Source organism: Passer domesticus, chromosome 25, assembly GCF_036417665.1.
Source record: "Passer domesticus isolate bPasDom1 chromosome 25, bPasDom1.hap1, whole genome shotgun sequence".
Taxonomy (NCBI): domain Eukaryota; kingdom Metazoa; phylum Chordata; class Aves; order Passeriformes; family Passeridae; genus Passer; species Passer domesticus.
Genome location: NC_087498.1, coordinates 5,551,249 through 5,577,558, shown reverse-complemented (window position 1 = coordinate 5,577,558; position 26,310 = coordinate 5,551,249). Strand labels below are relative to the sequence as shown.

General features: G+C 51.0%; 1 protein-coding gene across 3 annotated transcripts in view; it reads left to right on the top strand.

Annotated features, from left to right (window-relative positions):
- PLXNA2 (plexin A2) overlaps positions 1-7,229 on the top strand; it is a 132,629-nt gene extending 125,400 nt beyond the window's left edge. For 2 of the 3 annotated variants that reach the window (XM_064399207.1, XM_064399208.1), the window contains exon 32: positions 683-7,229. In XM_064399207.1, coding sequence (XP_064255277.1) covers positions 683-778 — 96 coding nt within the window. In that variant the 3' untranslated portion in view covers positions 779-7,229. The remainder of the gene's footprint in view (positions 1-682) is intronic. The other variant, XR_010350655.1, reaches the window with a different exon arrangement.
- The last annotated feature ends 19,081 nt before the right edge of the window (positions 7,230-26,310 follow it).

The following is a 26,310-nucleotide window of genomic DNA, read 5'->3' as shown; positions in this document are numbered from 1 at the left end:
CCCGCTGTTCTCTTCACACACAGAGGGATTTGGGATTGGCCACACTTGTAGTATCCTCCCCAGGAGCACTGAGAGCTAAAATATTGTGGGAGCCCCTGGATACCTCAGCTCTGGCATGCACCCAGTGCAGTGGAAAATATTCATGACCCATCAAAGCTCCCCGGAAACCTGGGTGTCCTTTGGGAGCAGCACGGTCCAAATCCCTGTTGTAGTGGCACAGGCTCCTGTTTGCAAAGGCTTCCTGGCAGCCTGAGCTCCTTTAATGAATGCATCACTTGAAACCAAGTTCTCGCCATCTGTTCCACCCCTTCATTTCGCTGCAAGAAGAACCGATTTTGTAATTATGTCCGTGAAACGGAAGGGTTTTGTCATTGAACTGCATGTAGCCATTTGTGATACAACGCCACGGCTATTTTCCCATTAGGGCTGAAAAATCTCATCACTTTCCTGCTAAACGAGACAAGAAATGTGGAGTCCAAGGCACCAGAGTGGTTTTTGTTGGGTGGGTATGGAAGGGTCCAACAAACCAGTGACAGCCAAGTTGCTTTGCTATTTATTGGGATTTCACAGCTCCCCACTTGGAGTTGCTCACATCTCACTGCCCACCTCTCCCACCCCCTCTCTCAGGCTGATTTCTCTCTCTGATTCATTTTTTTCCCCCTTTTCCTGTTCTCTCCCCCAGCTCATCGGAGCTCTGGAGCAGGATGAGCAGGCTCGGAGGCAGCGCTTGGCTTACAAAGTAGAGCAACTCATCGGGGCCATGTCCTTCGAGAGCTGAAGAAAGGTCACGGGCAGCAAAGGGCAGAGGATCGCACGGACTCTCGGGAATTTGGAGGAGAACAAGCGAGGAAGGCACTGGACACACCCCCAAGGCTCTGCTGGAGAGAGCAGAGCCTGGCTCAAGGACTGGCTGTGTTCAAAACTCATACAGGATCCGGTTTGAAAGGGCAGGAAGGGAAGAAGGTGAAACATCTCAATCCAAGTCCAAGCAAGGTGGATCGTTTTTTCAAGTGTACGCGGAAAGAAGGAACCTGGAAAGTCTGGATGTCTCCACGACTGCTGCTTTGCATGAAAATTGTTTAATGTATATTGGAAAACAAAACTTTATTTAAAGGGGTTTTTTTGTAAAAAAAAAAAAAAAAAAAAAAGAAAAAAAAGGAAAAAAAGAAAATAAATAGAGCAAAAACCACAGAGGCCATAGAGATAATCCTGGCAAGAAGGATCAGCTGTGAATCCTGTCCCTCAGAGCCTTCCAAGGACATGGCTCAGGCATTCTGCAAATGGACTCTCACGCCAATTGGAACATCTGAAAAACCAAAATGTCTTTGTTTTGGATTCTTACAACAAATACGAGCACAAGTTTGCACCACACCTTTTTACACAAGCGAAATTGCAGTTTTGCCCGAAAACAGTCCAGTGGCTGAGTAACTTAGAGGCACTAGAAGGAACTTCACCTGAATTGCAAAACCATCACATCATCCGACCTGTCTGAAACCCAGCTTTATCCATGTATTTATGCAGTGTCAATATATGTATTTTTTTTTTAAATCCCATTTAGTGTCGAATGAGGGAAGACCTGAATTTCATTGGTTTTGCCTTTTCCACCTCCATCCCACCTCACTGGCTGATCCAGCAGTATGGATATGGTGATCCAGCGGTGTCCAGCATGGCCACGGTGATCCAGCAGTGACCAGAATGACCACAGTGATCCAGCAGTGACCAGAATGACCACAGTGATCCAGCAGTGTCCAGCATGGCCACGGTGATCCAGCAGTGTCCAGCATGGCCACGGTGATCCAGCAGTGACCAGAATGACCACCGTGATCCAGCAGTGACCAGCACTGATCCATTCAGTGTCCACTGCTGGTTCCTGCAGGTGCCACGTGAGCCAAGGCAGAGCTGGGCTGACACCTCCAGGGCTGGTTTTGGGGGTCTCCAGCAGCCACATCTGATTTCTCGCAGCAAAGCCCCCCAAACCCCGATGTTTACGGTGACAATACTTGAAGAGCCTGGATGTTGGGAGAGCAGATTTTGTTGCTTTTCTGATGGACGTGCAGTCCTTGGGCACAGGCTCCCTTTGGGTGTCTCCGCCAGCGTTTGCCGCCTCGCCCAGGACCAGGACTTGCATTTCCACTGGGAAAGGGAGAGAAATCTCTGCTCCAGGCAAGAGCAAACCTTAACCAGCACCCCTGGGCCAGCCAGCTCTGCTGTCGTGTCTCTGTGTCGGCGTCTCGTTGTTCTCCTCAGTTCCTTGCTGGCCCCCATGGCACACGTTCCTGTGGCCAGTGACAGGCAAATGTTTGTGAGTGTTATTTCTTTCAAAGACACCAAAGCTTATGTGTGTCCCTTTGTAGAGTGCCAGGAGGGGAAGGAATGCTGTAAATATTTCTCTCTGTAGTGAATATTGATACGTGTGCAGGCTGCAGTGGGGAGGGCAGGGAGAGGAGGCCTAATGGAAATACAAGAGCTGGCTGCAGGAGCTTGGCAGTGGCAGAAAAATAATTCCTGGTGTCTGCCCAGGCAGTGTCACACCAGACTGGGACCTTCGTTTGCAGCCCGTGTGTGTTGAAGGAAAATCCATTTCCATCTCCATCCCCCTCCTCCACCATTCCTGCCTGAGGAGCCCAGCAGGGCTCCCTGAGAGCTGCTGGCTTTCCGTGTCCTGCAGTCCAGCACCAGGGGAGGGGAGAAGCACGTAGAGAAATACTCAGGAAACTTGGTTTAATTACCATTCAGTAAAAGCCATGCCAAGTCCACTTTCTTTTGGTAATCCACTTCTGTGAGTCTCTCTGAAAAGCAGAAAATACTGATGATAATAATCAACCTTGTGCAATAAGTTCTTGACATTTACAGCAGCCTGAGCACTGGATTTACTGAGACAGGGGGAGAGTGGCAGAAACAGAGACTGAAAGGCAGAGCAGTGTTTGCACTGCCTCTTATCCAAGAGTTCCCTTCCCAGGGATCCTGCTCCTGCACGGTGAATCTCATTTCTGAGGCAAAAAATGTGCAAAAGTCCTGCTAAAAGTCAGGCACTGCGGAGCCCAGCGCCAGGAACGTCGCTGGAGCAGTCCCCAGCCTGGCCTGCCCTGTGCTGCAGGTACCCCAGGGCATGGCAGAGGGTCAGGCTTTGAAATCCTGCAGGTTTTTTGCTGGTTCTGTTCCTGCTGTTCACCCTGATCCATCACACAGCTTAGGTGAGGGATTGCCAGGTCTGTTCTAGCTGTGGTTGTTGGTTTGGGTTCGCCAAGTTCTCATGGTACTCTGAAACCCAAAGAGAGCACTCCAAAAAGTTCCTGAACGACTTCCAAACACTTCCAAATACCAGTCTGGGGAGTTATCTCTGCAGGACTCTCAAAACACGAGTACAGCCCAAAGCAAAGGCCTGGCTGTGCCTCACCCGGGCCTGGTGACAATGTCCCTGTCCCGCAGCCCTCGTGGTGCTCCTCTCTGCATCCCTTTGAGAGGCTCTTGTGCAGCTTTTCATCCTGCTTTCCTCCTCCTGCTCCCTCCCCTCTGGCCAGGAGCATCCCCCAAGCCAAGGCTTTGTCATGCCCCCTCCCCTGTATTTTCTCAGCAGACGTGGAGCTCCCCACACACCCCCTGGATTCTCTGGGAGAACGTGAAGGAGACAAGGGGACAACTGAGTTCATCTTCTGTGCTGTGGGACGATCTCAGCAGAGAGAAAAATAAAGGGAAAGCAGCAGGAGCACTTTGCAAACCAGTAAACTCTTACACTTCTGACTGAATCCTGAAGGAAACAGCAAAAACACCTCGTCCATCACCTGGAAAAGCTTTGGGAGGACAGCAGAGGGAACAGCACAGTCCTGGCTGGAGGGGTGGCCTACAAATACATTGCCAAGTATCTCCTCATGGTGGTTGACATTAATTATGGATCTTTACAGGCAATTATATGGATTGAAGCAACATATCCCCCCGGGGCAGAGCGCTGGGAATCTCTTGCCCTGCTTGCATCCAACATTTCCATTCCTCCTTCGGGAGGAGGAAGCTTCAGATCTCAAAATGGCATTTTCTTCTCACTCGCAGCAAACTGGACTCGAGGGTTGGTCAGGAGGGGGCACTTGCCTTAGATGAAATGATTTCACGTCCCTCTCATTGCCCCCTTCCTCCTGCAAGGCCACGTGGAGTTTGGAGTCTGCAGTTCCCTTCGTTTCAGGTATTCCGACATCAAAGTGGGAGACGTCACTTGCCGGGATCTCTCTGCCTGGTGTCACCGCTTGAATAATTCCGTTTAATCTTCTGCTCATGAGCTATCAAAGCACCCACTCCGAGGGGGAGCGAGGTGCTAATCAAACGCTTCTCCACCTTGAAAGCCTTTATTAAAACCCCACACAGGAGAGGGGAGCTGGCAGGCAAGGCTGGCCCCGCCGAGGAGCCGCAGCCACCAAAGCTCAGAGGGCGTGGACAGCGAGTGGTCCACGCTTTGCCACAAAGGATGGATTTAAAGGGAGGCAGGAGGGATCAGCACGGCCAAAGCGCTGGAAACCCTGTGAAATCCAGCATGGATATCCCTGGAAACCCTGTGGAATCTAGCATAGATATCCCTGGAAACCCTGTGAAATCCAGCATGGATATCCCTGGAAACCCTGTGGAATCCAGCATGGATATCCCTGGAAACCCTGAGGAATCCAGCACGGATATCCCTGGAAACCCTGAGGAATCCAGCACGGATATCCCTGGAAACCCTGGATATCCTCTCTGCAGCAGGGAAGACCCACCGTGGGGACAAGCGCTGAGAAACAAAACTGCTGCCACGGCCTGGCTGCACCCCAGCAGCATTCCAGGTGTGGAATTTCAGGTTTTTGCCTGAAGGATGGCCGTGGGGACAGCGGTGCCTCCCCAGGGCTGGGGCTGTGACACGCTGGGGACGGTGAGCGCAGTGCCAACACTTCATCACAGCAGTGCCTTCCACACTCTGTCTTAAAATCCTGGTGGCCCATCCCCACGTCAGTGTTCCCTCCTACCTTCCACTGGACTCCACAAAAAATGTCCCAACGTAGGAAGCAGTTTGGGTGGGCTCGTGGAGGGCAAAGGCGAGAGGGTTTAAGGCTCTGGGGTTGCATTCTGCACGCTGCTGGCTCCCAGCTCCTTGGTGGGTCTTGGTGTTCAAGTCTGTGTGGGAGAAGGGTCAGAGCCTCCCCTCCTGCAGTGGGCACAGCCTCCAAACAAGGTCTCATTCCCAGAAGTGCCCAGGAGCCAGCAGGGATGAGGAAGGCCAGGTTGGCACGGGGCAGAGCAGCTCCCAGCACAGCCCCTGTGCTGCTCCAGAGCCTCGAGCCCCTTCCCTGGCAGCAGCCCAGCCACGTTCTGCTGTCACTGGCTGTTCTCCATCCAGTTTCCTGTGCTGTCAGAGCTCACCTGTCACAGGGACTCAGCTCCCCAAACTAAATGAAACTAAAAGAGACTGACTTGAATAAGCTGGGCCATCAGGGAGAGCTCACGTGTGACTGCGCCCTGGAGAGAAGAAAAAATGTTCCGAGGAGGGTAAATAACTGACATCAAAGATGCATTAAAATGCCACAGAGCTTCAGCCATCCTGTTCCAGATCCACATTTGCACCAGGAGTTGCAAGGCTATAGTGCAGGGAGCTGTGACATTGTACAGCTGTGTGAGGAAGAGCTCGGAGCACAGTCCTGCCCTTGGTGCAAACACCCAGCCTGGGCCCAAAACCAGACACCAGCGGGTCAGAGGCTGAGGGCAAAGCACCGGGGCCAGTTCTGAGGCCACCTGCATGGGCAGGATGGTTTGGTTTTACTGATGAGACATTCAGTGGGGAAACAACCAGAGTGAGAGATGTGTGCGCCGCAAGGACACCGCTGGGATCTGCTGAGCTGAGCAGCCCCAGAGGGGCAGTTTCAGTGCAGCTTGGTCAGGCTGGTTTTGCAGGGGAAGAGGGTGGGAGGTTTGGACCAGTTTTGGCTGCCTGGAAGGCTTTGTTAAAGCCCCTTCACCCTGAAAACCCCCAGATGTGGGTGCTGGTCCTGTTCTGGGCAGGGAATGGAGCAGCGGCCGGAGCCCCAGCTGCGGGTGGTGCCTGGTGCCTTCCTGGCTCCTGGAAGAAAACTGGGGGTCTGTGGTGTGAGCCCTGCACCCCAGGGCGGTCAGAGAAGGGGAGGTGGAAGGGTGGGGCAGTGTGGGCTGGCAGAGCCCCCCTGCTCCGTGCTGGAAAAGCCACTCTGTCCCTCCAGGGTGTCTGTGCCCACCCAGCTGAGGTGGCACCAGCGGTGTCGTGGCCGTGCCGTGAGCACGGCAGTGTCTCTGTGCTTGTTCTTTCAGATCCCCCCTTGTCCCTGTGTTTCCCATCCCTCTCCTCCCTTTGTGACCGTGGAATATAATCCTGACAGAATTTCCCTTTCTGCAGCGTTGAGGAACACGCCCCCAAGGCCTGCAGGGTCCTTCCAGTTGCACGGACAATATCCCAAATATCCCAAACTCCCCGGGCCTCCCAAGGCTGCCAAATCAAACACCAGATCTCCCGTATGGCCTTTCCTTGGGGATTTTTAATACCTCTCTTTCGGATCAGCTTGGAAGTTTATGCAACAGCTTCTCCAGCCGGCGTTCCCACCCCGAGGGCTGGGCACACAAAGGTGCAGAGCAGCCGTGGGGAGGGCAAAAAGCTGATTTTGCCACGTTATTTCCTGGCTTCAGAAGACGCAGCAGAAATGTCCCTGTCTTACTGCTGAGTTTTGGTGTTGATGGCACCTTGGGAGCCGCTAGGAGAGGCAGCGAGGGGAAGGGAATGTACAGGTACTAAAACTTCTGGAGTCCCCCCAAAAACAGAATGTAGAGGTATCAGCCATGGAACAGATTCTGATTTCTTCTTCCCCTTCTCCTCACAGACCAAGCCCCAGCAGTTTTAGGGGATTTGTGTGTTGGCAGGAACAGGGAGTTGATTTGTGTCTGTGCCCATTCCACCACATCGTTCTCTGGCTCCTCCCCTCCCCGTTATACTTGACACACTGGAGTTCTGTATTATATTTTTTTTTAAGATGATTGTCTGTTTTTTGTTGTTTTTACAAGTGTTGTGGAAAAAAAAATGTAAGAAAGTTTAAGTATTTAAAAATGTTCCAAGGAAATAAAAGGGGGTTTTGTTATTATTCTAATATATTATTGTGTACCTATTGTAAATATGAAACACTCCTATTTTGCAAGCCAAGGACTCACTTTGTACTGTTGTTATATATAAATAAAGTTTACTGGTTAAAAAAGCCCTCCTGAGTGGCTCCTTATTTTCCCCACACAATAAATGCTGTGTGGCATTTATTGTGTGGAGAATATTTATTTACTGAATCCCAGCAGCACAAAATGGATGAGTGGAAATCCCAGAGTGGTTTGGGTTGGAAGGGACCTTAAAGCCCATCCAGTGCCACCCCCTGCCCTGGGCAGGGACACCTCCAACCCTGTCCAGCCTGGCCTGGGGCACTCCCAGGGATGGAATATCTGGAATAACCCCTGACTGGTGGAACTGGGAGCAGCTGGGGTGGGGTCCCCAACACCTGCAGGCAGGAGCACCTTAGGGACTGCATGAAATTCCACTTATTTCCACCTGGAGCAGGAGCATCAAACCCTGTTTGCAAACAGAAGACCTGGGTGAGTTCTTTGTGTTTTCCCCTCGCTGGAACGCTCAGTCCTTGAGGTGAAACACTTCTGCTTCCATCTCATAAATTCAGGCCAGCGTCTCAGCAAACGCTGAGAGGCATCTGCTGAGCAGCAGAATCAGCCAGTGACTTCTCCAGCAGCTGTCTGTCAACTTTAATGACCAATATGGTCGCAATTACAGCAATGAACTTTCTCTAACAGCCCAAAATTACTCTGGATGATGATAAGTGACAGAAAAATGGAGACCCTTAAGGAAGCATTAAAGAAGAAGCATGTGGATACGGAACAAGAGGTCTCACTGCTTTTTCTGGAGGATCTCAAGGGGTGGGGTTTTTTTTCTTTCCAAATTAGGTACTAAAAAGGATAAATCTAAGCCAGAAGGGGAAGGCCTGGCACACTGTGGGTCACAGCAGGGAGTTCAGTGCTGCCCTGGGATGAGGTTTTTATGGACATTTGACTCTGAATCTCTGGTTTTAGTGCAGGGCTAATGGGGAGAGGGGAAGCTGCTCCCGTTTGAAGGGAATGCAAATCCATCCTGTCAGAGCAGCACTCTGCTCCTCAGGCAGGTCATTCCAGCTTATTTCCCTCAAACTGAGACCAAAGCTTGACACTGACGTCGGGGGGCCAGTTTGGCCACATGTCCCCCTTGGAACCAGCAGGTTTAACCTTCCCAGACAGATCCCATGGGCTGGGAGCCCTGGAACCATTCCAGTGCTGTGGCCACCCAGCATGGAGAGGAGTTTTCACATGATTTGTGAATTAGGGAACAAAAGAGGAGACTTCTGTTTTTTACCTGTGCCTTGGGTAAGTCTAAATATAACAAATTAAATAGGAACTGAGTTTCCCAGAGCTTTCCTGAGGGCTGGGGGAGCTGCAATTGTGTTTTACCTTCAGAGGTAAAACACTGCAGAACAGACCCTGGAGGCAGGGCAGCAGCTGCCAGGAAAATCTCCACTCCCTGTGACCCTTTGGGAGGTTATTGACTCCTTCAGCTCAGCAAAGGAGAAAGAAACTCCAACACGAATCGACAGCATCGACCGTGGGGTCATTTGTATTCATCTGCACCTTGTTAATAGATGTAATAAGGATACTCAATTAAAAATTACATTTTATCTGGCGTGCACTTCACAGGCCTTTATTGGCACTGACAAGGTCAAGTGATGCTTAATAAAGGTTATATAAAATGCAGATGGCTTGGATCCCTCTGTCACACCCACATCCAGGGCAGGGAGTGACACAGTGTGGAAAGAGCCAGGACAGCAGGTTTGGGATCTCCCACGTGGGAAGTTTGGGGGTCCCAGCACTGAAAGAGCAGCAGGATATCCTGGAGTTTCCCTGCCAGCCCTGCAGCCCCGTGGGCAGCTCTCCTTTCCCCTCCTGAGCGTGCGGGGCGCTGCCGTTGTTCCATCACTGTCACCCTGCAGATTGTGCAGCAGATTTTGGACATCCTGGTGCTGCCTTTTCCAGCCTGCTTATCAGGGTGAGCTAATGGAGGTGACACTTCCAATTATCAAATACAGTCGTGGCATTAATTTTGACCTGTTTAAATTTCAGCATCTTTTCCCGTCTGTGAGTGCTTAGCTGGAGGGTGACATGGAATTGGATGGAACCAGACAGTGATCTCAGGCTGGCAATAAGGGCCACAAAAATCCCCTGCTCTTTATTTATGCAGGGTCTGGTTGGATTTAAGTGGCCAACTCATTTGTAATGGAAATTTAATTCTGTGTTATTGGACACTTCAGTGCTTAAAATGGAGCAGATCACTAAAACCCACATTAAATTCCCCCCTCTCAACTCCAGGCTCTTTCCAAGGGACATTTGGGACCCCTCACCTGCCAGGGCTATAAAAATTATAATTTAATTAAGATTTAAAAGTAATAATAATAAAACATAAAACATTACCCTGGCTGCCAGGACAACCTGGAACCTGCAAAATATTGATGTTGTCCCAGACTGACATCAACGTGATGAAAACTCATTAATTAATTTAGAGATCATCCTGAAGAGAAATCTTGTCTGTGCTCCAGAATATTGACAGGTCTGTGCAGGCAAGTGGATACAAAATAATGTGAAAGTATAAAAACACAATATAAAATAGATGTACAGCATAATCCAACATGAACACGTCTGTATCTATTTGGATCAAGAGTACACCCCGAGGTTCATGTTAAACTTAAAATTACAAATATTGATGCCAAAACAAAGGGGTTGTTTTTACTCCCAAATTATACTTAGGAAAATGGGAACCACTCAGGCTTTATTGTCACCTCATAATTAACTCCACTGGAGGAATCTAATTACAAATGTTCAATGCTGCCCCAGGGCAGCGTGTGTAGGAAAGGGAAGGAGGATGGTCAGGCTTAAACAACTCAGGTAAAAATGAACTCCATGGTAATATTTGATAATCAAGAATGTCTCTATCAGCTTGTCTGGCTATTAATGAATTGGGCTGTTCTTTTCACATTTGATTACTGGAGTTTTATGATGCCTGCTCGCCTTTATTGCTCCTGGGAATGGGCTTGTCTGTGGGCTGAGCACCAGGAGTAATGGCAGAGAGTGAGTTGGGTTGGAAATGATCTTAAAATCCACCCAGTGCCACCCCTGCCATGGCAGGGACACCTCCCACTGTGCCAGGTGCTCCCAGCCCTGCCCACCGGGCACTGCCAGGGATCCAGGGGCAGCCCCAGCTGCTCTGGGCACCCACCTGGGTGTTGGGGGACTTAATTCCATCTTGAGAGCCTCGGCACTGCAGAAACGCCGTGGATGAATCCATTCCTGTGTCCTGGCTGGACACATGGAGCCCTCATCCAAAGGGTGGGAGATGGCCGGGGGTCCCTGGGGTGCTGGGCAGGGTGTGGACACATGGGCACCTCCTGTTGAGGTGGCAGTGACCCTCCAGGAGCCACCAGAGCTGCCAGAGCTGGCTGGGGACACATGGACTCCTCATGTTAGGGTGGCAGTGGCTGTCTTGGGGCCACCAGGACATCCCAGAGCTGGCCCTGGACACATGGACACCTTGTGCTGGGGTGGCAGTGGTTGCCCAGGAGCCACCAGGACATGGGCACAGCTGTCAGAGCTGGCTGGGGACACACGGACACCTCATGTCAAGGTGGCAGTGATTCTCCAGGAGCCACCAGGACATGCCAGAGCTGTCTCTGGACACACAGACCCCTCGTGCTGAAGTGGCAGTGGCCCTCCAGGAGTCACCAAGGCTATCAGAGCTGGCTGGGGACACATGGACACCTCATGTTAGGGTGGCAGTGGTTCTCTTGGGGCCACCAGGACATGCCAGAGCTGGCTGTGGGCACACAGACCCCTGGTGCGGTGCCGTGGGTGGCAGGGCTGCTGGCACCCCGGGGCTGGCTGTCTCCCACGCTGGCATTGTCATTCCGCTCCAGCCGCCGCCTGCCTGCAGAGGAGAAAGCGTTCCCTCTTTTGTTCGCACTCAATTAGGCTGAGCTTTGAGGAGAAGATGGGAATGCTTAAAAGTTCCTTTTTTCAGCCTGCACAAAGGGAGGCGCGGGGATGCTCTCGGGGGACAGGCGCTCCTGCACGCGTATTTTCTTTTTCTTTTTTTTTTTTTTTTTATAGGATTCTTTTGACGTTCATTTGATTTTTGCAGCGGGAAGCTGCGCTGTCCCTGAGCTCCCCACAAAGGCATCGCCCCGGGCTGTACAGGGGTTTCTAGCCCGGGTCAGCGACCTCATGAATGTTTGATATGTGCTCAAATGGCATCTTGGCCTTTGACAAGGCCGGGGCAGCTCCAGAGCCCTCCCTGGGAGGGACGCGGCTCAAGGCAAGTCACACACAGCAAATGCACCGAAGGAGGAGATCAAGGAGCAGGAATGCCGCGATCCCCCTGGCAGGGAGCTCAGAGGATGCTGAGTGCCCGGCCTGGCCTGTTTGCTGCACGGGCAGCAGCAGCAGATCCTGGATGATTCCAGCAGGAGATCCTGGATGATTCCAGCAGGAGATCCTGGATGATTCCAGGAGGATCCTGGATGATTCCAGCAGGATTGGGAGCGAGCAGGGATGGCATGGCCAGCAAGCCTTGCCCTGCTGCAGGATGGAATTCACCTCCCCTGCCGGGAATAAGAGAGATCCGTGTTTCTGGAAGGCCAGCCACCCTCTGGATGCTGCATTCCCTGCATCCCTGTCGGGGCAGGAGCTGCGGGAGCTCGGTGGGTGTTGGCAGGTGAGGTGTAGGAAATGCACTGGTCTGTGCTAATTGCAGCGCTCAGACAAACACCTCATACACACACACACACACTAATGAATTGGCTGCCTTTTGGCGGGGAGCTCTGCACTGAGCTGCCGAGGCTGCGGCTCTGGAATTCCCTCCCTCCATCCACGGGGGAGCTGCTGGTGGGGAGCCAAAGCCCCCAGCCCACGAGCTGGAGGATCAGCAGCTTGGCAATGCATATGGGCAGAGTAATAATCTGCGGGGTGATTAATATGGAGATGATTTGTGGATTAGTAAGGGTGCAGCAGAGCTGCCTGCTCAGGAGAGATGTTTGCTCTCTGCAGCTTGAACACAGTGACCGTTACCTTAATGCCCTGATTAAACCCACGTTTAAGACACCTCATTAAATTAGAGTGTAAGAGCGAATTGTTATAACCCACAGCAGGAAATGCACTCAGGCCTGGCGGGTGGAGAATGCCAGGAGATCCCTGGAGCACCTCTGGGGTGTCTGAAGCTGCCAGCCCAGGTGACCCTGCACTGCTCCAGGTGTGTGCCTTCACCTCAGCTCTGAGGCTGCCGTCCCCAGCAGGGATCCTGGCCGTGGTGACACTGCCACAGCCACCCCTGTGCAGCTGTGGCCCCTTCAGTGAGCTGGGTTCAGCTGCAGGAGGACTCCTGAGCAGAAAATTCCACTGCAAAGCACAGCTGTGGGGCTCCTGCCTTGCTCTGAAGTGCACCGAGCTTGCCCACCTCCTCTGAGCCCTGGAAAAGAGGGGTTCCCACTTCAAAAAGGGGTTAAACGTGCAGGTGGATCCCTGACCTGTCTGCAAAGCGCTGACCTAGAAGGGAAGGAGCCTTTCTAGTGCTTTAAGGGCTCCCCTGCAGTCAGAGCTCGGCTCACGGCGCCTCAATTGCCTTTGGCTGCTCTGGGGATGAAAGCAGCCTTTGGCAGAGGGGATTTGAGAGCTGAGGCACTGCCCATCCTCTCCTTCCAGCCCTGCAAGGCCTCGAGGGGTCCCTGGGGGCTGGGGCCACCCCTGCCCAGGCGTGTGCCCGGCCCCTGTGCCCTGTGCTGTTTGTAAAACATTCTCCTGCATTTTCTGCTTGCTTTGGCAGGTCACAGCTGCTCTGAGCTCTGAGCTCTGGGCACTTCTGCCCAGGCTCCACACGGGAGGGCTGCTCAGCTCCTCCTGGCCCTGCATTTCAGGGAAAAACCCTCTGAAACTGGGGCAGGGAATGGGGTGTGGGACACGGACAGCACACACAGCCCAGGATTGCTGGGATGGCCCTGGGCAAGAGGACCTCACGAGGGTTTGCCCTTCACTTATTTTAGCTTTAACTCACTGGTTTTGCATTTATCAAGCCCGAACCGAGGTGCTTGAGGATTAATTGATGCTGCCTGCTGAGCAAGGCTCATTAAACAGCAGCTTTGGGGTGCAAGTGGCCGCTCACGGAGGCTGTAACGAGCAGGAGCAGAGCTCTGGGACTGGAACTTCTCTCCCCCAACATCTGTTGCCACAATTACGGCCCCAGAGCCACGGGAGCAGCACAAAAAGAGCCCTGTTAGAGCAAACGGCTCTGGCCACGGGCCAGCAGGGGTTTCTTGGGGAGCTCTGGCCAGCAGTGGGGTCACCACGGTGTTTGGGGAGCCCCCCCTGCACAGGGCAGGGATTCCATCAGCGGCAGGACCCGGGCTGTGGGGTGAGGGGGGCTGCAGGGGGCTCCCCCCGGGGCTGGGGCGCTGGCCACAGCAATTAGCATCCCGCAGTGATTAATACGGCGCAATTTGCGCGCGCGCTGTAATTACAGGGATGATTTATGCACGCGGCTGATGGCAGCGGAACGCTCCTGCTGCCGGTCCCGGGTGTGCCCGGGGCACAGCTCCGACCCCCGGGGGCAGTGCCCGGTCCGTGCCCCCCCACCATGGGACAGCGGCTCTGGCATTGCCCCCGGGCGCTGCCAGTGCCAGGAGGAGGCGCAGGGGATGCAGGAGGCGCAGGGGATGCAGGGATTCAGGGATGCAGGAGGATGCAGGAGGTGCAGGAGATGCCCGGGATGCAGGAGGTGCTGGGGATGTGGAGATGCTGGGGATGCAGGAGGCGCTCGGGATGCAGGAGGGTTTCGGGATTCAGGAGATGCTCGGGATTCAGGAGATGCTCGGGATGCTTGGGATGCAGGAGGATGCAGGAGGCGCTCGGGATTCAGGAGATGCTCGGGACGCTCTGCTCCCGCCGCTCCAGCTCCATCTGGTGGCTTCCCGGGGTTTGTTTTTCCCTGTTTTTCCCGAGGACTCTGAGCCCGGGTAGGAGAGCAGCGCTGGCCGGGCTCGGGAGGGATCGCAGGGATTTGCGCTGGGTGGGGACTGACGCGGATTTCTGTCGGGTTTGTGTCAGTTTGCTTTGTTCCAGCACTTTCTGATCCTGATTTGTAACACAGCAAACAGTAAACAAAACAGAAAAATAAAAATAAAAGTCCTGATCTATGCGTAGAGGCAGAGGATTGTCAATGGACTGGCTTTAAAATCTGAAAGCTTGTCCTCAGATTGTCACCCTGGGGCTGGGACAAGGCTCTGTATCCTTCTGCTTCTGAGTTTTAAGGGGGTTTTTGGCTCGTTTGGAAAAGAAGGATAAAATGAAGTGAGCATTTATGAACTCAGTGGGATGGTTCTCACCCCAAAACGCTTTGGGGGCTGTGGCTCAGCCCTTTGAGCTGCCCTGATGCTCTGCAGTGCAGGAGCTGGGCTCTGAGGGCCACCAAGGGCTGGATTTTGGAGCTGTGACCCCGCTCCAGATGGGATGGGATCCCCCAGAGCACAGCCACGACCCTGCAAGGACCAGCTGCTGCTGTGGCAGAAAAAAAACCTAGAAATAAACGGGATAAAAAGCATTTCAGCAACTGCACGGGCTGCTCCCAGCCTGCTCCTCTGGGGTGAGTGACGGGAGCCTCCCTCCGCAGCCTGAATTCCCTGGAATTCCCTGCAGGGAAGGGAACATTCCCGGTCCAAGCAGGAGGATCCTGCTCCCACCTGGCTCCCTGGTGCTGCTCCAGAGGCTCAGGAAGGCACATCAGAATAAACGCGACCCTCTTGAAGGCAGCTGGTGCTGCAAAGGTCAAAAGAAATGACTGACGAGGAGAAAAGTACATGCTAATATTTCTCCAAGAGGAGAAAGAATTACATGTAATGGGGGTAATATTCAGAGAGAGAGAGCACAGCCTGGTGACTGATGCCAGCATTTTAAAGGCACTTAAGCCTTAAATTTCCCCTTGATAAAAGTTATGTCACGTCACTGTGACACGGGCTGTGGGGGAAGTGTCACCAAAACAGAGCCGGGGGAGAGGAGAGCCAGGGAAATCAGGAGCAGAGAGTGCCACAGCTCCCTGCTCTCCCTTGGGAATATCCCCTGAAAATTGTGCTCACAGCCACCCAGCTGGAGCCCCTGCAGGGTTTTGGTGTCCTTTTCCCGACAAGAAAGAGCCCCAGGTTCCCCTCTGTGCTGCAGCAGCTGGTTCTGATCAGCACCAAGAGCATCACACCCTCACTTGCACCCGGCCAAGGGTGGGCCCTGCAAAGGCTCAGCTTTGCTCCAGGCTCGGGTTTGTGTCAGATCGTTGTGAAACGAGGAGCTGGGGCTGTGGGAAATTCGGGGTTTGGCCAGAGGGTGCAGGGGGAGGGTGCAGCATCCTGAGGGAGCACCCGGCCCTCTCACCCTGATTTTTTAAGTTTTTTTAAACCTTCTGATGTTTATATTATTGTAACAATTTTTTATACACTTGCTGTAAATAACTTATTGTTTTGCATTCTTTTATAGAGGAGGAGAAGTTTGATGGGCTGTTGGTGTGTCCAGTGTCATTGGAGAGGTGGCACTGTCACCCTCCAATCCACTGTCACCTTGGAAATCTAGAGATGTTGGAGTCAGAAATTAAAAATCTCTTTTTTACTTGAAAGAACAGCATGTGCACGCCGTGTTATTTCATGTCCTGTAGTGACACACCCCAGCACCTCCTCTGAGCAGGGAGAGGCTGCTGCTCCAAAAACCCTCCTTATTTATTGATCTCTGGGCTGGGCACACAAAAACCCCAACAGGATAATCATCAGTGATAAACTTTCTGCTTCTCTATCACAAAAAAAATAATTGTTCTGCCTGAGCATCATTATCCCAACATTTCTCTGCTCCTGTGTCACTTACTGAAAATAAAGGTTCATTTCTCCCATTATAATGAGGTGCACTTTCAATAATTCACAGGCAGTTTTTCATTTTTTTTTTAATCTTCATCACAAGGTTATGAAATTTGTGCCACTTTCCTGAGCATTCCTGAAGGATCAGCAGGAGGAGAAAGGAAGTGCAGATTTGCTTCAGTTCATTTAGAGGGATTTTCCTGTGCTCTTTTGCAACTATTTATTATTATTATTATTATTATTATTATTATTATTATTATTATTATTATTACCACTACTATTTCCAGTGCCTACTGCTGAGGGAAGATGAGGGTTCAGGGAAGATTTAGAATGACATTTGGACCCCAGAGATGCCCTCCATCTTTAGAGACAACATTTTCTATTTCTGATTACTTTGATACCTGCAGAAGTCTCTGAAGCAGTGAAATCCTTACAAAACCATTCCAGGCTAAAAAAGTGCTTTTTTCCACCCTCTCTTTGTATTGTTTCTTACCTGGTTTGATGTATGATACCTTCATATGTGCTCTGTGTATACATATTTAATTTTCCATACCGAAAGTTCTGCCTGTCTTCAGGAACAGGATGTGGAGCTCTTGTGGCATTAATCTGGGAGCATCATGAATTATGGTGCTATTTCTGAACGCTTTCTTCATCTATATGAAATGAATATTTGACAGAACAGCCGTTCAATATTGTTGGAATAATTATGATGCTTGTTTACTACATCAATTTGAGCTGTTATCATGGATTCTTTGAAATGCTGGATAATTACATAAATAATTAGGAAACACTCTATCAGAGCATTTTAGGGCAAAGCAGAGCTGCTGATCTTTTGTACACCCAGGACGAAAACTTGGGAAAAGAGGAGGGAAGGCACAGCACCATGAATAGGTTTTCCATCAGTTCCCACTCTTGGCTCCTCCTCATCCTCCCCGTGCCCTCAGGGCACCGCACATCCCTAAAATCATGGCATGGTCTGGTTATTTCCACGATTTAAGAGTGTTAAAATGGCTTTTCCTGGCCAGAATGGTGCCTTGTGTCTGGCAGCAGCCGAGAATTGGGGATTCCTTGGGATCCCAGGGCCCTCTGGGCCCTTCCCCGTCCCTCTGCTGCTGCCTGGCAGGAATGCAGCACCTCGATTGATCCTGGATCTCCGGGGGCTTATCAACACATCATTAATTAGCACACGAGGCCAGGGGAGGTCTGTCAGCACCTTCACCTGCCATTCCCAAACTCATCACCTCCTTCTGCACTGGAAAGGAATTTTTTAACTCCCTTTTTAAGGAAAAACCAGGGGTGGGTGCCAAGAGTGGTGTGGGCAATCTGGAGAAGATGGAATTTCTTAATTTGAGAAGGATGGGGGGAAGGAGGGACCTGTGCCACCTGTGCCACCTCTGGCAGCCCAAGGATGGGCAGGAGAGGCTCTGCCGGGTGCTGGAGCTGCCTCAGCTCAGCACTTTGAACATTTAATAAGAATAAATCAGTTTTCCACGAGAACGCGGGGAGGATCCGAGCGAAGCTCTGCCTCCTGGCTGAATTTTCCTCCCTTTGTTTAAACCCCTCCGCGCTGGGGGGAGGCAGCAGCACCCCCTCAGCTGTGAGACCCCAGCAGCCCTGGCCCCCTCCCCGTTTTGGGGACATCTGGTGCTGTCGGCTGAGCAGCTCCATCACAGCTCCCCTCGGCCGCCACCGGAGACGCGGCGGAACAAAAACAAAAGACGTGACAAATTTGTCCTTTTCTCTTTCATAATTAACCAAAATATCTCGTTGTGTAGCAAAGCGTGGCTCCTAATTAACAGACGGGCGAGAGGCTATTTTTAAAATCCAGACCCCCAGTAATTATATTTGTAGCAGAGAATGATATTTCAGTCAAACGCGACAGACAGCGAGCCAAGCTCCCATGCGAGGCAATTAATATTTCACACCTGCCAAGCAAATCAGTGGCAGGGAGGGGAGGGGATGGCATTGATGCTGCTCTGGGGGGGCCCTGCCTGTTCATGGAGCACCAAAAATCCTTCACTTGGCTGTGGGGTGGTCGGTGAAGCAGCTCTGGCTGCTGTTGGGACAGAGTTGGCCAAAATGGGAAATAGATTGGGGTGAGGACCAATGGGAAGGGAGAGGAACAACCAGGAACTGAAATAATCAGTCCTGCCTTTCCCTGTACAAAGTTATTTTTCCTCTCCTGGCCCCCGGGGGCTGGAGCACACCTGGGCTTGGGCTCCTCTCCTGCTCCAGGAGCTCCTCAGGGCTGGAGCTGCCCCTCTCACAGCAGCACCTTCCTCTCCCCTGTTTTGGAAACAAAGGCTGCCTTTCCTTGCCCTGTTTGTGCAGCTCAGGATTAATCTGCCTGCTAATGGATAATCTGTCAGCCCTGGGATGCTCTGGAAGTTGGGAGGAGGTTCACGGGGCTGTGGTGCCATCTGCTTTGTTGGGAGGCTTTGGGAAGCTGCCCTTCCGTTTGTTCTGCGGGATTTGACGGTGGATTATTCTCCAGGTTCCAAAATAATTACGGGAATCAAAAGGCAGAAAGAAGGATGATGGGGAGGGGGAAGCAGAGGGAGGGGAGGCAGCTCTGGACATGGGCAGGACAGGCTGACAAACAAACCCTGCCTGGGGAGGTTTGCTGTCCTTTGTTCCTGTGCTCGGCAATGAAATTCCGCAGGCAGGGAGGCAGCAGGGTGATCCTGCGGCACAGCAGAGCCACGATCATCCCTTATTCCTGGGCCATGGTAAAGCTGCTGTGGTTAACAAGGAGCTGGGCTGGGTTCCTCTCCAACACTCTGTGCAAGGTGCCCCGGGCACTGCAGCTCTGGAAATTTCCCTTCCAAATCGTGGAGGAGTCTGGCCCAGGCAGGAGCCTCTATTGACCTCCTGCCACCCTCCTAATGAGAAAAGATGATGGTTAAACTCCAGGGGGAGGAAAAGCAAACAAACCTCCTTTCCTCCGTAAAAACAAACCTGCAAACCTGTAACAATTAATGTGAAACCAGCCAGGAGAGGTCCCAGGACGGGGCTTTGCATTTCCAAGGCTCTCTCCGAAGCAATCCTGCTGAGTGCTGGAGCCCGAGCCTGCCCACATCGATCTGTGGCCTTTGCCACCCCAGAGCTCTCTCTAAATGATGTAGTGTCACCTCCCATCACCAACCCCTCCCCGGGATAACAGATGGGGCTGGGCGAGCTGTGTCCCACAGGATTGAATGGAAAGTTTTTCCTTTTAGGTGGAAAAAAACATTCAGAGCATTCCTGATCCCCAGCTCCCCGTGTGAATTCCCTCAGTCCTCCCACTGGCCACAGCCACGCTGAGCAGCACTGGTGACCCTGCTGTGGCCACCAAGGTGCCACCCTGAGCATGGAGGGGACACAGGGGAGAGCCCTTCCTGGCCCTGAAACCCTTCCAGCTGCTCTGGGAGCACCCAGAGCCATTAACTCTGCTCCTGCAGCAAGTTCTGCTCCTTGGTCATTCCTAATGCATTTTTTATTCTCTCATAAATATATTTTTTGCACCACAGGAAGAACAGTTTGGGATGGTGCCCACGATTTGGATGCCTTTTCATGAAGCCATGGAATCACAGAGTTACAGAATGGTCTGGATGGGAAAGGACATGAAAACTCATCCCACCCCAGCCCTGCCGTGGCAGGGACACCTTCCACTGGTCCAAGCCCTGTCCAGCCTGGCCTTGGGCACTGCCAGGGATGGGCACCCTCTGCCAGGGCCTGCCCACCCTCCCAGGGAAGGATTTATTCCCAATATTCCATCCAAAGCCCCTCTCAGTGCTTCCTCAGGCAGTCCCTCTCAGCAGCACTGTGTGAGACATCCGTCATTCGCGGGGTAAAGCAGCACGGTGATTTTAATTGCTAATTCCGTGGGATGTTCCTGTGGAATGTGCCTGTCCTGTGAGTGCCACTCCCCCTGAGCTGGCCCTGGCTCCCCTCCCCAGGAGGTTTCACTGGGTTCCATCCCCTTCCCCGTGCGCTTTGATTCCCAGCCATCCTGGGAGCTTTTTGTTCTATTATTCACCACGGGTCTGTGTTGTCTGCGCTTATTATGAGCCATCAGAAGGTACCTGGGAGTCTGCAGCCTTCCCAGCCACTCCTATTGTACAAACACATCAATAAATAAGTGCTGTCTGAATTTAGCTGCGAGCTCGGAGCTGCTGGCAGAGCCCTGTCATTTTTCCAGGTCAGCTGGCACTGCAGTTAAAATAGTTTTGCTGTTGCATCCTTCTCTTCAGGAGACAACCAAAAAAGTGGCTCTTAGGCTCCTGTTTCTTTTCTATTTGTCCCTCTAAGAACAAGGACACGACTTCAAGCCCCAGACAAAAGGAGGTTGGGAAGGCAGAGCAGCAGGAGTCGGTAATGACCGAGGACGCTCCCTCCTGCATTTGAACAAATCCTTTGAAAAACAGAAAGCCTCTTCCCCCTGGGACCCCATTTCCCAGGGAGCAAACAGCATCACTTCACGATCAGCAACTGGCAGGGTGGAGGGCAGGGCCCTGTGCAGCCCCGTGTCCCTGGTGCTGCTGGGGCTGATTTCTGTGCCACTGCTGCCTTCCACATCCCCCTGCTGCTCCAGCAGCACCTGCCACGACCTGCTGTCCACCCAAAGCCATCCCTTTATTTCCTAATTGCAGTTTTGGTTTCCCTCTCACAAACACCACCAAAGTTTTTTTTTTTGTTTTGGGGTTTTTTTTTGTTTTTTGGGTGTTTTTTGGTTGGTTGGTTGGTTGGTTGGTTGGTTGGTTTTTTTGGTTTTGGTTTTGGTCTTGGTTTTGGTTTTTTTTTAAGGCTGAGCTTCCTTTGCATGAATTACAGCTGGAGGGGAGGGGGGGATAACCCTGGAAACAAAGGCAGTGGAACTGAGATTTTTCTTTTTTCTCCCCTGATTCCCAGGGCAGAGGGGATGCTCAGCAGGAGCCAGGCAGGCTTCTGGCAAGTGGAAGCTTGGGATCAACAAGGAGACCCATCAGGTGGTTGAAGTATATTTGTAATGTTTAATTTAATAAATTAAACACAGAAAAGCAGCTAATAGGAGACATTTTTTCACCAAAAGGTTGGTCAAGAATTAGAAAAGACAACCCAGGGGTGGATTCCCCATCCCTGGAGGGATTTGAAAGGTGTGTGGATGTGGCACTTGGGGCCATGGCTGGGATTGGGATGTTGGACTCAAAGCTCTTTTCCAACCTAAACCATTCCACGATCCCACAACTGCATTTAGAACGGGCAGCACTGCAAAGAGTGTTTATTTGGAATTAAACTTTAAATTAAACCTCTCATCCATCTGAGGTTCTGCTCACTTGGAGCTTCCACACGGTGCAGGGCTGGCGATGGATGGAGAGCCCCAGCCATGAATCCAGCTCCCACCTGCTCCTAGGACATCCAAAAACGGAGAAATAAATTGCAATTAGCAGCTGCAGAGCTGGATGGAGGAGCCAATCTTCCCCCTGAATTACCAGACTTATGCTGTAATGATTTTTATCAGTGTTTCATGGCGCTGCTGTTTATTATAGTTAAACATTTTGGAGGGGGCAGCAATGGAAAGCAATCAATGAAATGAAGTTAATGAGAATCCAACAGCGTCCAGGGCTCTGATGGATGGGGACAGGAATGTCCAGCTCTGTCCTCTCCCCTCTGCCCTCTCACCTTCCTCCAGCTCCTCCTTGCTCCTGGGATGTTAAAGTAATTTTGGAACATTCAAACTAATGGGGAAATTTCCAGAAAATTTAAAAAACCCAGATTTTGAGGGTGGTTTGGTATCTCAGCACACCAAGAGCAGCTGCCTAAAACCACTCTTGGTGCATCTGCTGGCACACAGGGGTGCAGCTGCACCCTGCAGAGAGGGGAAACTCACTCATTTACTCTTCCCAAGGGATTATCAGAAAATCCCAGGATGGTTTGGGTTGGGAGGAACCTCAAAAACCCTCCAGTTGCACTCCTGCCATGGCAGGGCCATCCTCCATTCCCTCAGGTTGCTCCAAGCCCCGTCCAGCCTGGCCTTGGACACTTCCAGGAATGGTTTAACAATTAAAATATTGGTTCTATAATTAAAACCCATATATTTATTTATATGGCTTATATTTTTTCTCTTTTTTTTTTAACTTGAGCAAATTCTTGCCTCTTCATAACCCTTCCAACTGCATTTAACTGTGCTCTTGCTATTTATCACCCTCTTGCACAGCTACTGCTCAGCCACTTACAGCAGAATCATTTCTCCAAGAGAAGCAGCTGAAAAAAACCCTTCAGAATCTCAGACTTCTGCTCTTCAGATCACGCATTTTATCCCAAAAAGCTCTTGGAAATCTTAAAAAAAAAAAAAAAAGAAAGAAAGATGAATGGCTGCTGCAAGTCTAACACACTGTTAATAAAAGTGGTCTATTAAAACAAATTGCTCGCTATGATCATCCTGCTAAAATCAATATCTTCAGATAATAAAGCAAATACCAAGTGCACACACGGCTGCAGTCAGGCAAACCATCTGCTGGAGAGACTGCTGAGGAGTTTTGTGCCTGAAACTTTCACTCTGAGCCTTCAAATGGAATCAGGGGATGCTCATTTGCTGCCTCCTGCAAAGTGCTCGGCGCTTGGGGGCTGTGGAAAATGTGCATTTTATGATGGGCTTTTTGCAAATATTAAAATGAATGTTATATGTGCTGTGTTAGAAAGTTATACTGCATTAATCCTTTTAAATAGTGTGTTAAATACGGTTTTAAGTTCTAAGATAATATTAAAATAGGAGTTATGCAGTGTAAGATGCTTTTCTAAGCAGCTCAAGGGATGGATAAGATAATAAAGAAATTCTTCACACAGAGATAACAGCAACAAGACACCAAAATCCCAAACTAAGAGTTACTACCTCCGTTCTGGGAAGGACCAGACTTCGAGGGACCAAGACAACTGATTTACAAGATGAGGGGGGGAAGTTAACAATAACCAAAAAAATCTCTAGTTTAAAAAGAATGCATGCATCGTGTATGAGAGGTATGAATATGCAACAGGCTGTTGCTTTTAAAGGTTAATCCTTTGTTAACAGCCACACTCTCAAGAGGAAAGCACCCAAACATTCATAATTCTTTACTCTTTTATTGTCCTAACTCTGATTGTCCAAATTCTCATTACTCTAATGTATTACTATTTTTATAACCATTTTATTATTATTAAATTTTTTTAAATTTTAAACAAGTGATTGGCGTTTGTCACTAGGGTCATTCCCAGCTCTTTAACCCTGGAAGGAGCAGGCTGTGATGGAAATCAATCCACCTGAGCGTTTTTCCATGAAATCTTCCCCAGAGCAACATCCTCCTGAGGCAGCGCAGGAGGGGGAGTGAGCCAGGAGGAATTTCCCCCAAAAAACAAGAGGAGAAGGGGCAGACCCGACAGCCTGCAGGGAGGGGATGCTTTTCCCAGCCACAGGAAAAGGGGCTTGGGTGGGAAAAATGGAATTCTGGCACAGGATGAGCCGGGAGATGCTCGCTGCAGTGACCTGGAAACAGTCGGAGCAGCAGAGGCAGGAAACCAGCCAGGCTGCCCCAGCTCCAGGGCTAAATAAAGCCCTTTGTTGTCCTGGGATGGAATCCCTCCTGGGTCTGGGACGGGAAGAAGGAGGTCCATCCGTGGAGATGATATCTCCTCATCAGCACGGTAAAAGCACAGCTGAGGGGACAAGAAAATCCATCAACAGCCCTGAAACTCACCCAAAAAACGCCTCAAAGGGTGGGTGAGGTGTTTGGGGGGGAATGGCTCTCACTGGAGTCCTGGGAATGCCTAAAGGAGAAAAAAAGAAGGATTCAGGGAGAACTTCTAGCACATCCCAGTCTCCCCAGCACCCTCCTGGGCAGGAGGGCACTGCCAGGGCTCCTCAGGACAACCTGGTGTAGAAATTAAACCACCATGCAAATCCCAGCACGACAAAACCAATGGGTGACAAGGTTTAAGGAAATCTCAACAAGGGTGATGCTGTCAGGGCAGCTTCGGGGCTCTCTGCCCCTTTTTAGGTGAATCCCATCAGTCCATCCCTCAGGACTGGATCCCATCAGTCCATCCCTCAGGAGATGGATCCCATCCGTCCATCCCTCAGGAGCAGGATCCCATCAGTCCATCCCTGAGGAATTGCCTGCTCAGGCAGGGTTTGTGTTCTCCTGCAGAGAACCAAAGGTCCCAGGAACCACAGGACCAGGATTTGGTGCTGCCCCAAAGCAGATGTGATCCCCACAGCATTTTCCCAGGTTAAACAACCCAAACTTCACTAAATCCCATTTCATTTGCAGCTCCATGCTCTGCTGTGGCTGTCCACCATTCCCGAAGCTGGATCTCCTCCTGCAGCATCCCCTCCTCCTCCTCCAGCAGTTTTTGGGCTGGGTGTGCTGGATGTAGGACAGGGACATTTCCAGAAGGAGCTGCCCTGTCTGGGTTGAGGGTTGGGATGCAGACATTGTTCTTTTGGGGTCTCCCTGTGGTGTGGTCCTGCTCCAAGTGCCTCCAGGTGCCTCTGGAAGTGCTGTGGGGAGTTCTGCTCGCTCCAGCTGAAGTAGAAAAGTTATTTAAATACTTTGAAACCTGTGAGTGGCACTGGGGAGGAGGGTGCAAGGCTGATTTATTTATTTATGTGTTTGTTTGTTTATCAAACACTGCACATCCCCTGGGTCAGCAGTGCTGCTGCCTGGGGAGGATGGTGGGAATGGGATTATTTCATCTGTCCCAAATAGTAACTTTCAAGAGGTGAGGAAATGACTGCACCAAAACCATTGTGTGCCATCTGCCTGCTAAAATACTTATAGAAAACATGTTTCCTGGCATATAGCTTCCCAGCCATATGTCTATTGCATCATTCACAATTAAATTAAATCACCCTTAAAGGCTTGGACAAAATCCCAGCCCGTGTGAGCGAGCCTCCAACGCCGCGCTGCACAAAATTTGGACACTTGATCCCCTAAATGTTGGGCTGGAATGGGCTCAGGCGTTGCTAACCTGATACAGCTGATGCTGAGTGCTGGGAGATAATTCAAGGCCATGTTCCTTATTGTGGGCTTGCAGTTTCTGCCTATAAAAATGTGTCGGAGCTCTGAGAGAAAGGAAATCATTCTGCAGGATTTGCCCTCAACACGCTCCGTTGTATCCATAGAAAAGGTGTCTCCCACTCATGGAATCAAGGAAAAAACTGGAGGGCCTGGTCACAGCTGGATATTTGGGATATTTGGGATATGCTCAGAGCTGTGTGCACAGAAACATCCACAAACAAAGCCTGGCCTGCTCTGTGCTAGGCTGGGTCAGATTTTTGTCAGCTGAGGGGGGAGCAGGGTCCCAGTGCCACCACCCCATGTGCCCAGCACAGCAATTCCTGTGCCACAGGAATGGCCAGGATGGATGGAAGCACCCCTAGATCTGCCCACAGGAATTCCTGTGCCACAGGAATGGCCAGGATGGATGGAAGCACCCCTAGATCTGCCCACAGGAATGCTCTGAGGACAGCGCATTCACGTAAAGAATAATCTTAATAAGTCACTTATTCTGTGGGTTTGTGGCTCTTCCTTTGAGGAAATGTTGGATTTCCCTGTGCTGAGCTGAGCCACTCTCCCAAAGGGAATTCTGTGGGATGGTCTGACACGGGCAGTGCATAAACAGGAATGAAATCCCACATCCCTGACACAGGGAATGTCCTTCCAACCCAAAGCAGCTTCCACTGGAAACCAAACCCACAGCTTCCCCTGCACGGTGCCTGCCAGGCCTGGCCTCAGCCTATTTTTAGTCCAGCTCTCTATTTCTGGGCTGGTTTGGAAAGGTGAAACAAACCCAGCAGCCAGACCGGGATGATCCCGTTGGTTTCTTTACCCAGGAGCAGCCTGGGCTGTGGAGAGTGTCCCTGTCCACAGCAGGGATGGCCTTCAATGTCCTTTCCAACCCAAACTCCTCCATGGATCCATCACTCTGATTTTCAGTCGTGTTATTCAACCCAAATTCTCACTTTCATAGACAAAAACATATCTGTTATTTAAATAAGACTCTTGTCTCACTCTGCCTTTCACATTTCATCTCTGAATTCATTTTCTGGGCTGACATGCAATGTAAAACGTGGTTACACACTGAGTCAATGTGTGTGTGTGTGTTTGAGGGAGGAAAAAGGGAAAAAAAGGGAAAATTCTTGGTGGGAGCTGCTGGAGTCAGCAGGGCTGTGCCCACACTCAGGTTTTAGACCACTTTTTATGGGGATATTTTGGCCTTTCACAGAGCTGCGTGTCCCTGTCAGTAATAGATTACTGAACATAATAGAAATCTTTATATAGACGTTGGAGCCCTTTGCTGAGCCACAGATGTTTCCTTCCAAGAAACATTTTCCTGCCAC